This window comes from Cynara cardunculus, assembly GCF_001531365.2.
Source record: "Cynara cardunculus var. scolymus isolate 2C chromosome LG 15, CcrdV1, whole genome shotgun sequence".
NCBI lineage: Eukaryota > Viridiplantae > Streptophyta > Magnoliopsida > Asterales > Asteraceae > Cynara > Cynara cardunculus.
Genome location: NC_037542.1, coordinates 19,199,249 through 19,215,193, shown reverse-complemented (window position 1 = coordinate 19,215,193; position 15,945 = coordinate 19,199,249). Strand labels below are relative to the sequence as shown.

General features: G+C 32.5%; 1 protein-coding gene and 1 long non-coding RNA gene across 2 annotated transcripts; one reads left to right on the top strand and one right to left on the bottom strand.

The window, feature by feature from the left end:
- Window positions 1-10,970: 10,970 nt before the first annotated feature.
- LOC112528037 lies at window positions 10,971-12,916 on the top strand. Its single transcript, XR_003070792.1, has 2 exons — window positions 10,971-11,134; window positions 12,342-12,916. It is a non-coding gene; the product is annotated as an uncharacterized LOC112528037 (long non-coding RNA).
- A 663-nt stretch (window positions 12,917-13,579) lies between these two features.
- Window positions 13,580-15,388, bottom strand: LOC112527652 (glycine cleavage system H protein, mitochondrial). Its single transcript, XM_025138407.1, has 4 exons — window positions 15,208-15,388; window positions 15,048-15,136; window positions 14,194-14,364; window positions 13,580-13,916 (listed from the first exon to the last, which is right to left on the bottom strand). The coding sequence occupies exons 1-4, from the start codon at window positions 15,305-15,307 to the stop codon at window positions 13,788-13,790; spliced, it is 489 nt and encodes a 162-aa protein (XP_024994175.1). The 5' UTR covers window positions 15,308-15,388; the 3' UTR covers window positions 13,580-13,787.
- Window positions 15,389-15,945: the final 557 nt, after the last annotated feature.

Sequence of the window (15,945 nt, the reverse complement as noted above, 5' to 3'; positions counted from 1 at the left end):
AGACTCTATCAACAAGGCTACGAGTTCTGGCATACTTTACTTTAGATTGGATGTCGTGCTTCTTCCAGCAAAATCCCCGAATGATAAAGTGAAAATCTTTATCGTCAAATGTGCAACTTTGCCAGAAACTATGTGAAACAAACGGATCGATAATGTAAGGCACAGTAAGAAAATGACAAACATATATAATGTGGTTCCCGAACCGATACATTGGCATACATCCAAAAGGAAATGGAGGAAAGTTTATTTGTCCAAACGAAGAAACCAAATACAAGAAAGGTTTTTTCTTTGCAAAAAGAGAATCACTATGCGCCAACTAAAACCCTCACAAGTTTCTCTCAACTAAAGGGGTGTTTGAGATTGCTTATAAAAACAACTTATTGACTTATTTCGGTGTGGTACCGGTAATAAGCATTTTTGAGTGTTTGAATAAACAATTTATACCGGTGCCAAACATGTAATAAGAAGTTTTTGAAGAAGTTAAACCCTTCTGACTTATAATAAGTTGATAAGTGATTTTGTAGAAAAATATAAGTTGTTTCAAATAAGCAAATCCCAAACACCCCTTAAGTCCTCTCAAATCAGATGCTACATTGCTTCTCAATCACTTCCCATTAAAATTAAACTGATGGTGGGAGCCTCTATTCATATGAGGCGCAAATTGAATCCCGATAGAAGTCAAGAGCCATATCAACCATCGTGTTTATCTTGAATCCCTTGAGAGAGACGTTTCAATTAAATGGATTCGTCAAATCTCTAAATAATGGAGTAATTTCATCATCTTTTTCATAATTCTTCAAATTAACCAAACGGAAGTTTGTATCACTGTTTGAACATCTTTTCCTTCTAACTTACACTAATTCAACAAGATTCATTATAGAATGTTATCAGTAGTCCACGACGATACCTATGCCTACCCATCTAGACTTTTCAACAGACGTAAACTCGATTTGGATCATATAAAGACACCAAGTTTAACTTAAATCTCGAAAGTTATTAACTAAGGGTCCGTTGACAAACATTTGTTGGTTTCGAGGGTCTAAAAAGAGAATACAAGAGATGGAGACAGTGTATAAATGTAGACAAGTTGTGCCACTTGGTTGAACATGTTGGTGGCTCATGATTTAGGGTTTCTGAGTGTGGTAAATTGAAAGATCAAGATCAAGATCAATAATTAAAGGCAGAAAATTTAATTGTGGTCAGGATTGGAGTTGATGGAGCAAGCAATGTGATATGATGGATGGCCAAAAGGTTTAATATTAATTAATATAAAGAATTGTATAATATTTCTTAAATTTTATCAAGTTGTTGTTGATGATAATATTTCTTATTTTGTTTTTAAAACGAAGGTGTTTTCAATCAAAAAAATGAAAAAGCGACATGTTTGACAATAAGGAGACCTTCTATTTAGTAAAAAAAAATTAAATTTACGAAACTTTAATTCATTATTTTTAAAACTCGAAGATATTCAAATAATAGTAGTTTATTTATCGTGTGAAGGTTCATAAAATTCATACAAACTTTCATGTGAAGTTTAGTTGTTAAAAACTTGGTAAAAAACAAATATATATATATATATATATAGAGAGAGAGAGAGAGAGAGGGGGGTGAGTTATTATACAACCCCTTATATTTGTACAACTCAATTTCAACCATCCATTTAATTTGATTAATGTGTAATTTCATAGAAGTTTTGATTGTTTCCTAATATAAAGTATTAATCATAATTAATGAACTTTATTCACATTCAATAAATATTTAAATCATAATAAACGAACTCTCATCATTTACATAGATATTTCAATTTATTGGGTTGTATTGTTTGTATAAATGTGATGAGTTGCATTTGAAACAAACTATCTCTCTCTATATATACTACATTATAAAACATTTGATAAAAACTCTTAAAAACTATTTTTATGCATTAAATACTGTTTATATATTCATATTACTTAAAATCTAAGATTACAAGTAATTTTACGTAAGTATAACTTATTAAAGCTCCATTTTTAAATTCATGTAACTAACTGTAGATAAACATAATCAAATACATAATAAACATTCATTTTAAATATAGAAAATCTAAAATATAATTAAAATAATCATTGAGTTCTAACATAATGTTTAATTATTATCTTTATAAAAATTTATATTATTAAACCAAAATTAAATTATTTGATATTCATATCGATTTATTTTTTTTCAATTTTTTTTTGCTATATTCAAATTTATATTTCATTCAAAAATAAAAACATTATCGTTTTCTCAAAACCATATAAAATCGTATTATATTGATAGAGACAAACAATAAAAGCTAAACAATTAAAATCGAGATTTATCCCGCTGCATTGCGCGAGTACAATTCTATTATATATATATAAGGGATTTACTTTGCAAACCATGTTATTTGTACAAACTGTACAAACCTCATTCAACCAATAATAATTTTTCGTTTTGTTAACTTTTTGTAATTATGAGAGGTTGATTAATTATTTTTATTGTGGAGGGTGTTAATCATGGATATTAACATCTTCATTATATTAATTTTATAGAAATACATGAAACAGTTTCATTAAAATTTCATAAGTATTATATGAAACTATTTCATAACCATATATGAAACAACTTCATCAAAAAAATATTATATGAAACAATCTAATGAAATTTTTTTATAAGATTAAACAATAAAATCGTGGGATGAGAGTGATTTGCACGGTTTGTACAAATATAAGTGATTTGTATTTGATCGTTCATCTCTCTATATATATATATACACACACACACACACACACACACAGACTTGGGATCATGCGAGACAAAATTGTTTGCATGAGACACGGTTTTTACACTTGAAACTTCACTACAAAACACTGTGAAAGTAACTTTTACAGTGTTTTTGCTGTGAAAATTCGGTTTTTTTACCTTCACAACATTTTATTGTAAAGTTTCAAATGTAAAAATCGTGTATCACGTGTCTCACAAAAACAACTTTGTCTCACGTGAACCCAACACACACTCTCTCTCTATCCATATTGTATTAAATTTAAAAGAAAAAAAATACTGCCTTTTATATAGTTTATTTATCTTCAACTTTAATTGTATTTAGTATAAATTAAACTTAAATAAAAAGACTTGTTAATTATATTTGGGCCATCATTTTATGCGAATGCCATTGAAGTTACCTATTATTACGTGATTGTCATCGTGCATTAATTTTAGGGAAAATTGCACTAAAGTGGAACCAATTTTCATCTGATTCCTTATTTTGGGGAACCAATTTTCAAAATCGTCATTTTGGGGAACTAACTTGCACCTGATTCCTATTTTGGGGAACCAACTTGCAAAATAATTATAGAAAAATAACTAAAATTCATTTTTTTTAAAAATTAATGCAATAAAATCTATTTTTTTATTTCAAATCTCGTTTTTTTAAATTCAGATATTAAATTGAAGATTTTTTCAAAAAAAATCCAAATTACCACGATAAAAATTGTTTTTTACTAATGCAATAAAAAATCAATTTAATAGGAAAAAATTAATTGATGCAATAAAAAAATAAATATTAAATATCACATTCAAGATTTATATATCTAACCAATCTGTATCAATATTAAACTTTAAATCAAATTTGGCAAATCAAACAAAAGTTTGATAGAGACCCTTAAATTATCTGTTATCTGTTCAACAGATCAACCAGACCCTTAAATAAACAAAAAGTTTGATAGTGACCCTAAATGACGATTTTGAAAGTTGGTTTCCCAAAATATGAATCAGATGAAAGTTGGTTCCATTTTAATGCAATTTTTTCTAATTTTATCATAATTGATCACATTTTTAGTTTTATCTAATTGTTTGAGACTTGTTCCCATGTAAAAGACTTTTCTTTAGCAGAAACTAATGAACCGTGACCCTTTAATTATAACCTAAATGTTAATTGAATTTAAGTTACCAATTGCAAAAAAAGAAGAAGCAATGTCTACATATGTAAAGTAGCAATGTCTACATCTATGTTCGTGCGATACCATGTGATAAACTGTCGATACACACATGATGAACATAGGCGACCTTGGCTGCTACCTAGGCCACGGGTCGAATCTGCCATGCAATATATATTTCATTCTCTTATAATATCATCTATGATGGTTGTCTGTTTCAGATAATCTCATGTTCTTGTTAAATAGTATTGTTTTCATTTGAACCCCTCTCTCTCTCTCTCTCGATATATATATATATATATATATATATATATATATATATAGGTTGGTTATTATACAACCCTTGACATTTGTGCAACCAATACAACCCAATCTCAACCGTCCATTTCATTTGATGAATATGTGATTTCATAAAAGTTTTGATTGTTTCATAATATAAAGTATTAATCATAAATAATAAACTCTATTAATATTCCATATATATTCAAATCATAATAAATGTACTCCCATCATTTCTATAAATATCTCAATTAATTGGGTTGCAAAGGTTGTACAAATACATAAGGTTGTAAAAGAAATATACCCTATATATATATATATATATATATATTTATCTATCTATATATATATATACACACACATATATATATATATATATATTCATATATATATATATACACACACACATATAGAAGAGTGATAAACTTCCTTATTTATGCAAAATATACAAACCTAAATCAACCAACTAGAAATTTTAAATTTTTTCGATTTTTTTAATTTGAAGGGCTAATTCGTCATTTTGGTATTTAACAGTTAATTATGGTAATTAACAACTCCGTAATGTTTTTAGGATTTTCTTGAATGTAACTCTTTATTTATGGAAAAAATATTATTCTTTGTCCTATTTCATTATTTTCAACAATAAAAAAATAAACATAAAACCACTATTTTCATTACTTCAGCAATAAAATATGAATGTAATATGCAACATGAAACCACTATTTCTATATTTTCGTACAATGAAAACATGAAACCAATATTTCGTTATTTAGCAATGAGACGTGAATGTTTTGGCTTCACGAATAGAATTGAGTTTTGTGTATTTAGGGGCCGTTTACTAAACGCTTACTTGGTAAGCGTTTACAAAATAAATTTCCTTATCGGATGAACATGACAAGGGCCAAAAATCTTACCGGGTAAGAGCGATGAAAAAGATGGAGAGTATTACCCAGTAAGTGAAAATTACGACTCTTACCCAGGTAAGCACTTACCCGGCAAATTGTTGCATTCAATACGTTTTGATGTACTAAAATCTTACTTATCAAATTAAATTATAGTGTTGACTCCTATAGGTAAACACTTACAGGGTAAACATTTGGGTAAACAGCCCCTTAGTTTCATGCATGGTTTTATGAATGCAGTTGATTAGAAGTTTTCATTTTTAATCGATTGGTGGATAATGAAGACTAATTCGGAGAGATAATGTGTAAAACGTTTCCCTTGTTTAAAAGGATCTGTTGGCGGATAATGAAGACTAATTAGCAGAGATAATGTGCCAACTGTTTCCTTGTTTAGAGGGATTTCATTACTTGTCATTAATAAGGTTCACTTTTGTTTTCTCATTTTTCTCTTCTGTACTCTTCATATTAATGAACCTTATAAATTTCATTATGGATATAAATAGACCCATTTAATTCTGACCCTTAATCAATGAAATCAACGGCTGAATATGGTTTGTACAATTTGTATAACACCCTAAAATATGAGTAAATTTAAACCATAAAGAAGATAAATAATTGGTACTTAAGAAAATATCTCCCAAGATAAGGAAACTATAAAAACGTTTATAATACGAGAACCGTGTGATAATTAACAACCTGCTACTCTAAACTAGTCTAAGTTCAGATCACGGACAAGTGTCATATCATCATTAAAAGAATTTTGTCAAGATATAATGTCAAATGACAAAAACTATCTATTGCTTGTGGAGTCATCAAGTTCAACCACACTAGGTCTATACCTTGAGATCTTCAAAATCCTAGTTAAGCTCGTTCACTTGGAAATTACATTATGTTGGTCAATGACCGATGCCCGCTCCAAGAGCCCACACCTTATTGCCTATGAAGACCAAATGCCTATTTCAAGTTTCAATTAGGAATATCATCCCATACACATAAAATAAAACCGACTTATATGCATATGGATCAATTGCATTATAATCTAATATACATAATCTTCTAGATATACGAAACCATACCCAACATATGAACAATCATGTATAAACGGTCAGTCACCAAGTGGACGAAATTCCTATTTTTATCAACAAAACCAAGTCAAGATCAATTATAATCTGTAGTTCCAAAACTCATCAATACCTTAAAATAAACATCTACAACGTATATACAAATTATTCCCCATACTTATTTTATCAAAAGAAATAAAGTCCCAAAATCCCAAATTTGACCTTGTTGATCCAAAATCAACCAAATGTAAAATACTTGAAAGGTCAACTCTAAGAAACTAAAATACAGTATTTTAACATGCATATGGTTTTATAAAAGTGTAGGATGAACTCACAATGCTAGATTTTGAGAGAAATTTAGAAAAATCAAGAAACCCCTTGAATGGGGATGGACATTTGGATCTTGAACCTAAGACTTGAATCCTTAGCTTTGATGATGATTAATCCTCCTGAAATGGTTGAAGAACTGTATTTAATGCTCGTAAACTCGGAGTAAATGAAAACGGAGAAAGAAAATGAGAGGAAGAAAAATGAGGTCAAAACTCCAAAAATCGCCCCCTTTAAAACTGATCTAGGAGCGGATTCGAGTTTTCAAGTGGATAAAATATATCAAATTACAAAACCACCCTTTCATAATTACTTAAGGAAATATAATAAATTAAATAAAATATGTGGCTTAAAATGAATATTTATGAATCTCATGAATTTTGATGATTAGAGTTGGAGGGTATGAATATTCAAGAAAATGGTATAATTAATTGAAAAAAAAATGGTAAAATAAAGAATTAAAAGTAAAATAACCATAATGTCCTCGACTTTAACGGACAAATTTGGACAGACGTTAATGTAAAGGACCAAATCCATAACAAACTGAACATGTGAAGGGTTCTTTTGTAATAATGAAGTTAAAGGGACAAAATCCGTAATTTTTTGCATACTTTAGAGTGCGTTTGGTACGCAGACAGGACAAGACAGAACAAGATGGGACATGACAGGACAGGACAGCTGTTCAGCGTTTGGTAAGACAGGACATGACATGACAGAACTGGTTAAAATGACCAATTTACCCCCGATGAACTGTTTAGTGTTTTTTCACTAAATAATCAATATAAATGTTTACAAATATTATTTAAAAATACCCAAAAAAAAAAACTCACATTCCAACTATATTATTTAAATATGCATTTATTGTTAATTCTACCCTTTCCTTTGAAAAGCTGTTCACCAACTAGGTGAAAGAAAGAGAACAAACCCACTTGTGTCTCTTTTCAATTATGCTTCATCTCTTTAACTATTTTGATCTGGGTAGATCCGAAACATCGGAGTATTAGAGAAATTGCAGGTTTTTAATGGGGGAATCCGAGTCTGTACCAGTAGCCGACGACGACGATGAAGAAGTTGAAGAAGAAGAAAGGGACAACCATGGCGGCAACGATACAAGAAGGTTACTAGGTGAAGATGATAGTTTAATGAAGAAGGTTGTAGAAGAAGAAGAAAGGGACAACCATGGCGGCAACGATACAAGAAGGTTACTAGGTGAAGATGATAGTTTAATGAAGAAGGTTGTAGAAGAAGAAGAAAGGGACAACCCTGCCATGCATCGGCGTCGTCGTTATCTCCTCAGCCGTCGTCGTTCGGCACCCCACGGTTGGCTCCGTCCATCGGAGAAGCAGCAGCGGTGGCCATCGGAAGTCGCCGTCACCGGTCGTCGGTTGAGTGGTGGAAGCTATGGAGGAGAGGAGTATGAGCCGGTCACATTATGCGTATGAGGTTTTTGAGGGTAAAGTGGTAAAAAATTTCTTGTTCTACTTAGTTCCAGGGGTAAAGGGTGGACTACCTTGTCCCACCCTTGTTCTAGTTAGTTCTAGTTAGTCCCACATAAAAAACCACACCAAACATAGGACAATTGTGTTCTTTCCTGTCCTGTCCCACTCTGTCCAACGTACCAAACACACCCTTAGAAACCAAATCTGTAATCACTCCAAATTTATTTTTGAAATTTGAGGGCGAATTAATGCCACTTCCGGAAAGGTGGCTCCGCCGTCGGCCCGTGTACAAAATACGTATTTCTTTAAAATAAAGTACAAAATATATAAAAAGGATTGGTTTCTAAAGTATGAATTTCTTATTAAAAAATAATGATTAAATGTCTAGTTTCTCTAATTCTCGATCTATCATCCAAATTAAAACATCGAAATCATAAGTCTCAATGGGCTTTAACTAAGAGGCCGTTTACTCAAATACTTACCCGGTAAACGTTTACCTATAAGAGTCAATACTATAATTTATTTTACCAGATAAGATTGTAGTATATTAAAACGGTATCGTATGCAACAATTTACCTTAGTAAACGCTTACCCGAGTAAGAGTCATCACCATCACTTACCAGGTAAGACTCTCTATCCCTATCATCGCTCTTACCGGGTAAATAATATGTTTAATGAATATATAATATATTTAACGTATATATAGATTATATCTGCATTTAAAATAAAATGTAAGTGAACAACTTGAGTCCAACTTGGAAAAACGACAATTTTTCAAAAGTAGTAAATACATGCAACATGACTTTGATAAAACACCCAAGAAAAGCAAGTCTGAAAAAATAAAACGAAAAACTGAATAATGAAATTTGGGTTATCTAAAAGCATGTGTTTGATTGCAGCTCCATGAGATGAACCGAAATTCGGAGGTGGCTTCTGATTCGATCAAGAGGTCAAGGTGGTTTGGTATATCAACTTTTTGGCTCTGATTCAATATGTAGTCGATTATGGACTTGACAAAGATGGTCATCGATACCGTTCATAAGCAAGATTTTTCCATTGCTACCCTTGCTTTCTTCTCTTCTTTTAACCTCATTTTGTGGATTTACGTCCCTGACGTTTGTGAAATGCCAACAGATTTCGTCCATCCTTCTAATGCCGTCTATGTTTGGCCGTTTAGGTCTCTCACATGCTTCACACATGAGGTTATTTCCGGTTCTCCCTTTCTTTCCTTCTCAATTAACAAGTTGGTTGCTTGTGTCAATTTCCCCCATAATCTCTTTCTTCGAGTAACATACCCACTTTCTCACGGGAAATTGACAAAAATAGCCAATTTACCAAAATCAATTCGCTTTATAGCTATTACAGGACCCAATTTCACTTTATAGTCAATCCTTACACAGAAAAACTTACACATATGCCTAAGGATTGGTTTTCGACCCAAAAAAAATAAAAATTCTTACGTATGCGTAAGGTTTATGGATCCTTATGCAGAAACCTCTTTTTTCCCCCTAAAACCAATTCTTATTCATATGTGTAAGCCTTGTGTGGAATGATTTGATTATTTAGTGAAATAGCTTCCTAAAACGGCTATAAAGTAAATAGAAAATAAAGGGGTGAGACTGAATTTGTCTAAATATAAAACAAATCTTGAGTTTAGTCGCATGTTTCTTACTAGTCTCAACCATTGAATAAGATGAAAAATACCCCTCACATTGGTGTATTTAGGTGGTGTTTGAGATTGCTTATTTGAAATAATTTATGTTATTCTACAAAAACATTTATCAACTTATTATAAGTCAGAATGATTTAATTTTTTCAAAAACTTCTTATTACCGGTTTGGCACCGGTATAAGTTGTTTATCCAAACACTCAAAAGTGTTTATTACTGGTAACACACCGGAATAAGTCAATAAGTTTTTTTATATGCAATCCCAAACACCCCTTAAAGACGGGTTTGGTATAATACGGTTAAGATGGATACTAAGGGTGTTCAAAAAAACCGTTGGACCGCTCAAATCTGCCGAACCAAGTCAAACCGGACCGTTTTTGGCGGTTTGAGCGGTCTGACGGTTTGGTCTAGTTTGAAAAATAGCAAAAGCGGGCGGTCCGGTCCGGTTTGCGGTCTGGAACCTTTTTTGAACGGTTTGGACCAAATCGACCGCCAAATACGTATGTATTTATTTATTTATTTATTTTAGTATTACCAAGCTTAATTTTTTTAACTTATGGGCTATGACCCAAATATATCTTAAGCCCAGCATAAAGCCTAACATCTAACATAATTAAATTCAAATGGATCACCACCTAAAATCCCTAAACCAGTAAATATATCGACACATTTGACATTGACGGTCTCCAAACTTTGAAATCCCTCAAGAACTCTATCAATTTATCGATCTTTCCTGATCCATGGTTTGATTTCGGCGCACATTATAAAGACATCAACCAAGTGATTCAACCAACTAAGATTTGTCTTCTATTTTGTTTGGTCAAGGATTGAAGGTTGTGAAGTCGTGGATTTTGTTACTCAATACTCGTTGTGGAGTTGTAAATTTGTTAATTTCTTTGTTTTCTAATATGTATTATATATTTATTTGTTTGGAGTTTGGATTGCTTGGATTTTGGACTCAAGAGCTGCTTAATTACTACATTTATTTGTTTGGATATTTTGTTTTGTTAAAATGGATATTTAATCTAAAATTCTAAATTATATATGTTTTTTAAGTTTAATATTTAAAGTCCATTAAAGGTCTAAATCGTCTAAACCGATCCGACCAAACCGCATTTTCATGATCTGGTTTGACCGGTCTGGGCACTTGATGTTAAATCGCTCAGTTTGAAATTTTATAAACCGTCATTACGATTTGGTTTGTGGTCTGAGGGGTTAAACTGTCCAAACCGAACCGCAAACACCCCTGATGATACTGAGCAACGTTTATGAATTTTTTGCTTAAATTCTAGTCAAAATTGCAAGTCAAAGTTATCCAAATATGATGAGTAGGTTACATGTTGGAAAAAAAGGCGTTTGCGTACAAAGAATGCGGAAGAAAATCTCTCACCGACCAAAACTCATTCTTATGCGCCTCCCTTTTCCCCCTGTTTTCACCTAACGCCTCTCCCAACACCCAAGCACAGAGGGACGGAGGCAGAGATCGAACGCTGTTGCTTCACCGTTGATCGCCATAACTTAGGTATGCTCTTCTTCTTCATCTCCTCATCTCTTCTTTTCACTTCCATGATTCCAATACGAAATTGTTCCCATTATTTCGTGATCTGCGTATTCTTTCTCCGGAATTTTAGATCGGTATGATTCCTCTTCTAATTGATTGTTGTGTTTATCGGTGTTTTTCGTTTCATCTTCTGTTTTTCAGTTGATTTTGTTTGGAAACAGTTTTCGTTTGGCTTCAACTTTCAACAGTTTTGCTTGTTACTTTAACAATTAACTTTGTTTACGTCTGAATCTGGTTTGATCATTTATTGAATTTGTTTTGTTGTAAATTTTGAGAAACTGAACACAGAACAGCGATGAAAACGAGGAAACCATGGACTTATCGATATGTGTTCCTCTGTTTTAACATATATATTATAGTCAAATTTAAGATCGAGAACTGAGATCGAATTTCTGAAGCTTAATGAAAACAAGAGCATCTTATGTAATTATGCAAAAACGTTATACGAATTGAATCCCAATGCCGGAGTAAAATCATGTCAATTTTGGGTTCCAAAAGCCATAGTTTTGACGGAAAAGTCAAAAACAGAAATACCTTGACCTAGATTGTTACTCTGTCCTGTCTAGAATTGGATGTAGATTGCAGAAAACCGAGTCATATTGAATTCCAGCCACAATTTGATTTACTCCAATCAATTTGAATTTCTATGGCTCTTATCTATGCCATTTTCGTGTGAATTAGGACACAAAATCTAATTGAAAAATACGCTGAACCTCACTTGATTATTATCTTTTAAGAAGAGAAGACTGGTTCTTACATATATCGAGTAAAAGTCCAAATAGCTAGATGGCCGCAACCTGTTCTAGAGTGTGATTATTTAGATTTTAGAATGGTAAATTTTGAATTTGACATCATATGAAAACGTGTGGAGTTTATTAAATTACTTTTTAAAAGAGTCATCGAAAAAAAAGTTTCAACTTATCGAGAAAAACTTATTATGCAAAACTTGTTTTGATTTTGTTATCAAACAAAAAAATACTACTGTTTGCGGTATCAAAATAATATAAATAGAAAATCTAAGTATACGTACTAAGTAGAACTGTCATCGTCAGTTCTGAAGTTAAAACCAGTTTATCATGTTTTAGAAATCAAATATTATGTTTTGTGTTAAATCGGGGCCTAATCCTTGTTTCTTTATCTGGCAATACTGACCTAGTGACATTTCTAGCATTTTCAGACTATTCTCAAGATAACCATACAACATTATATGGATAATAGACCACAGTCAGAGGAGGCTTTAGTAGAGCGTGCGAGAGAATACCTTATCGCCATCTCTGATTGTGTGCCTGAAAGCAATTCATGCTTAATTGAACCTGAAATCCCAAAAGGTGAGAACAACATCGCGTTTGAGAATAAAGTTGAGAAGGTCGTCGATGAATTGAGATCCAAATTGATATCTATCGCTTCCCATGTCCCATCCATGGATTGTGCCGATAACAAGAACAATGGCAATGACAATGGCGAGGTTTAAGACATCCATCATTTCGACACATTGGTGCTAATATCAGACCTAATACTTTGATCATATAAATATGGGCGGTGATTATAAATAATTTTATTGTTTATGGTATTTTTCATAATGTCGAAAACGTAAATTTGGTCTAAATATAGATTAAAAAGGACGAAATCAATCTCTAAGGACTAGGGATGGAAATATATGTACATCATTTTTCCTACATTTTAATGATGCTATGAACATAAAAAACAAAATATTTCTATTTACGTATATTCGACTTTAATACCATATAAATATTTAAGTCTGTGATTGTAGTATATGTTATTTATTTTAACTCTTGAACCAGATTGCATGGAACTCGTCTGATCTATAGAACCTTAAACTTAAGAGTCAGGGGTTGTTTGTTTACCTCTTAATTGTTTTATTATCGGCAGTTGCTGAATGGTTTGGTGCAGAATGATTAAGAGGCTTTTATGATATAATGCAAAATGAAATATAATTATTTAGTAATTATTTACAACAAAATTATGGTGCTAAATGGTTAAGGGAGACTTATGATACAAAATCATTCAGAGGGTTTTAGAACCATTAAAAGATAGATTTTTTTGTCAAACATGATTCATCTTTTAATGATTCAGAGACTGCTTTTTAATGGAACTATTAAGAGGGAAAAAAAGGTCTGTCTCTTAATGGTTATTAAACTCTCTGAATGATTTTGTATTTTGGTTCTCCCTTAACCATTCAACGCCCTAATTTCATTCTGAACAATTATTAAACAATTATATTTATTTTGCACTACATCATAAAAACATCCTAATCATTCTTCACTAAACCATTCAGCCATTATCAAACAGTCCGTTAGAGTAAATCTTTAACCGACCCTGAGGGGACTTGAAAATGATAAGATTCTTTGATTGAACACGAACAGATTCTTTTTAACTGAATCTTTCAGGTGAAAATGACCAGCATAACTCATTACCTTAAAACAAAGGTACAAACGTACCTAGATTGAACATATATCAACCCGTATCATGATTTATAAATAAAACGACATCAAATCTTCGAATAATATGATTTATTTGAAACAACTGAGATTTCAGTTAGTCGAAGTTGAGGAAGAAACGAAAAAAATTCATAGGACGTTGTGTATGTTCAAGTCTAGTGAGAAGCGTCTTCTTCTTCACAGAATTTCGTATACTCTTTCGCACCCATTAAAGCTTCCAACTCCGATGCGTTGCTCGGCTTCACCTTAATCATCCATCCATCTTCATACGGGCTCGTATTGATCTTTAACAGTCACAAAGTTCATTTCTTAGTCACGGAGAATGTTTTAAGGTCAAATGAACTATTTTTCAAACTGAAAACCCGACACATTTTACAATTACGATAGAAATTTCTTTCTACTCGTAAAGTCTGTAATCAAATTTAATGTGGTTATCAAGTTTTTATCAAACATCAATGGGACTTTTATATGTACTTTGAGTCGAAAAAATAATTCATTTGACTTCAAGAGTAAAACATAAACGAGAAACAAGAAGATAAAGCTTGGATGGTCGATAATTACCAAACCGGGAGTTTCGGAGAGCTTTGAATTGACCTCAACGATCTCTCCAGAGACCGGGGAGTTAATGTCACTGGTGGCTTTAACACTTTCCACTGCCCCGAATCCGGTGGCTTTGGTTACCGAGCCACCGACATCCGGCAAATCCACAAACACCACCTCTCCAAGATGGTCCTGCATTTGTGTTCCAATTGAAAACAAGAATTCTAGGCCACATTAGAAAGGTGATTTTAAGACTATGGCACAACACCTTGCATCTCATAATCCAATAAGTTCATGCAAGATACCCCTTACATAAACCTTGTAAATATTCCCCTTGGAGATATGAGTTGTCAATTAGAAACATAAAAAAATGATTCATACAAGAGATAAACATGGGTCTTTTGAAATTAAGGGGCTGATTGGTTGGTTTCTATTAAAACTTGTATTGATCAGTCTATATAGATCGGGAAGATTTTTGTTTAGGATGGCTTTTCTTATAGATGGAATGAGCATTTTTCTAATTGGGAGGGACAAGTTTGAAAAAAAACTTGACTTTCTACATAAAACTCTTCCTAGAAGCTTATTGAATAAGTCACTTTCTATATTGTTAAAGCCACTACCAAACAACCATGTATAACCGACCAAATAAGTTGTGAGTCTTGTTAAGCTGCTAAGAAACCCGAGTCATCAGGTATATATGAGTTGGTACCAACTCATCATACACGACCCAAACCAATACTCGAGCTTTAGCCAAGCCAAACCCGAGCCTGAGTTTTTTCGAGCTCAAGCAAGCCCGAGCCTACTGACCCGAACCTGGTAAGTTGGGTTCGGCTTGAGTCGAATACAGCCCAGAAATAACAAGAAAAGGAAAGAACCTGAGCATGGTCAGTGATACCAATTGTAGCAACAGAGCCTTCATGCTTCACCCATTCATGTGAATTTGCATACTTCAACCCATCCAGAACTGCAACGCACCAATGCACATATGAAAGTCTCCCAAGAGAGATAAATGGAAAGGGTAGAAATGTAAATTACCTGAAGAGAAGCATCTGGAAAGAGGGGAGAAATGAGGTCTGGAAACAGAGGAGAGCCTTAGAGCATTGGCTGTGGAAGAAGCCCACATTCTAAGAGCCATTTAGTCTCTGTGTGTGTGTTTTGTGTGTGTGTTTTTGAGTCCAGATTAGAAGAAGCACATATGAATATGATGGAGATTGAATACTAGTGTTTTTTAGAGTGTTTTTGTTATCTTTAGATGAATGGTGGGCAATGAAGGCCTCATCCTTTCAACTGTTTTCAAGGGCTATTTGCTTTTCTATTTCTTTTAATTTTTTTCCCCATGTTTTTGGATATCATGACTTTAAAATTATTAAAATTTTGTTATTTAAATGCTATTATAAAAAAACGTATTATAAGTAATTGATATATATATACATATATATATATATATATATATATTTAATGTTATTATAAAAAAACGAGAACACCTTCATTTTACGAGAATGCGAGAACACTTTTTTACTATAGACAATTGCATGTGATAATATTATTTCATCACATATAATACATATGTGATACTAAATCAGAGACGCAAACGACTTTTGGCACGATCTTGGTTGCAGGCCAAGTCGTCCTTACACGTCGTCCGCACACCACCAGGTTCCCTCACATGTATTATCACATGTGATCGCATTCTCATAAAATGGAGGTGTTCTCGTTTGAACCTCCACCTATATATATACTTGGGATTACGTGAGACCAGCTTGTTTTCGTGAG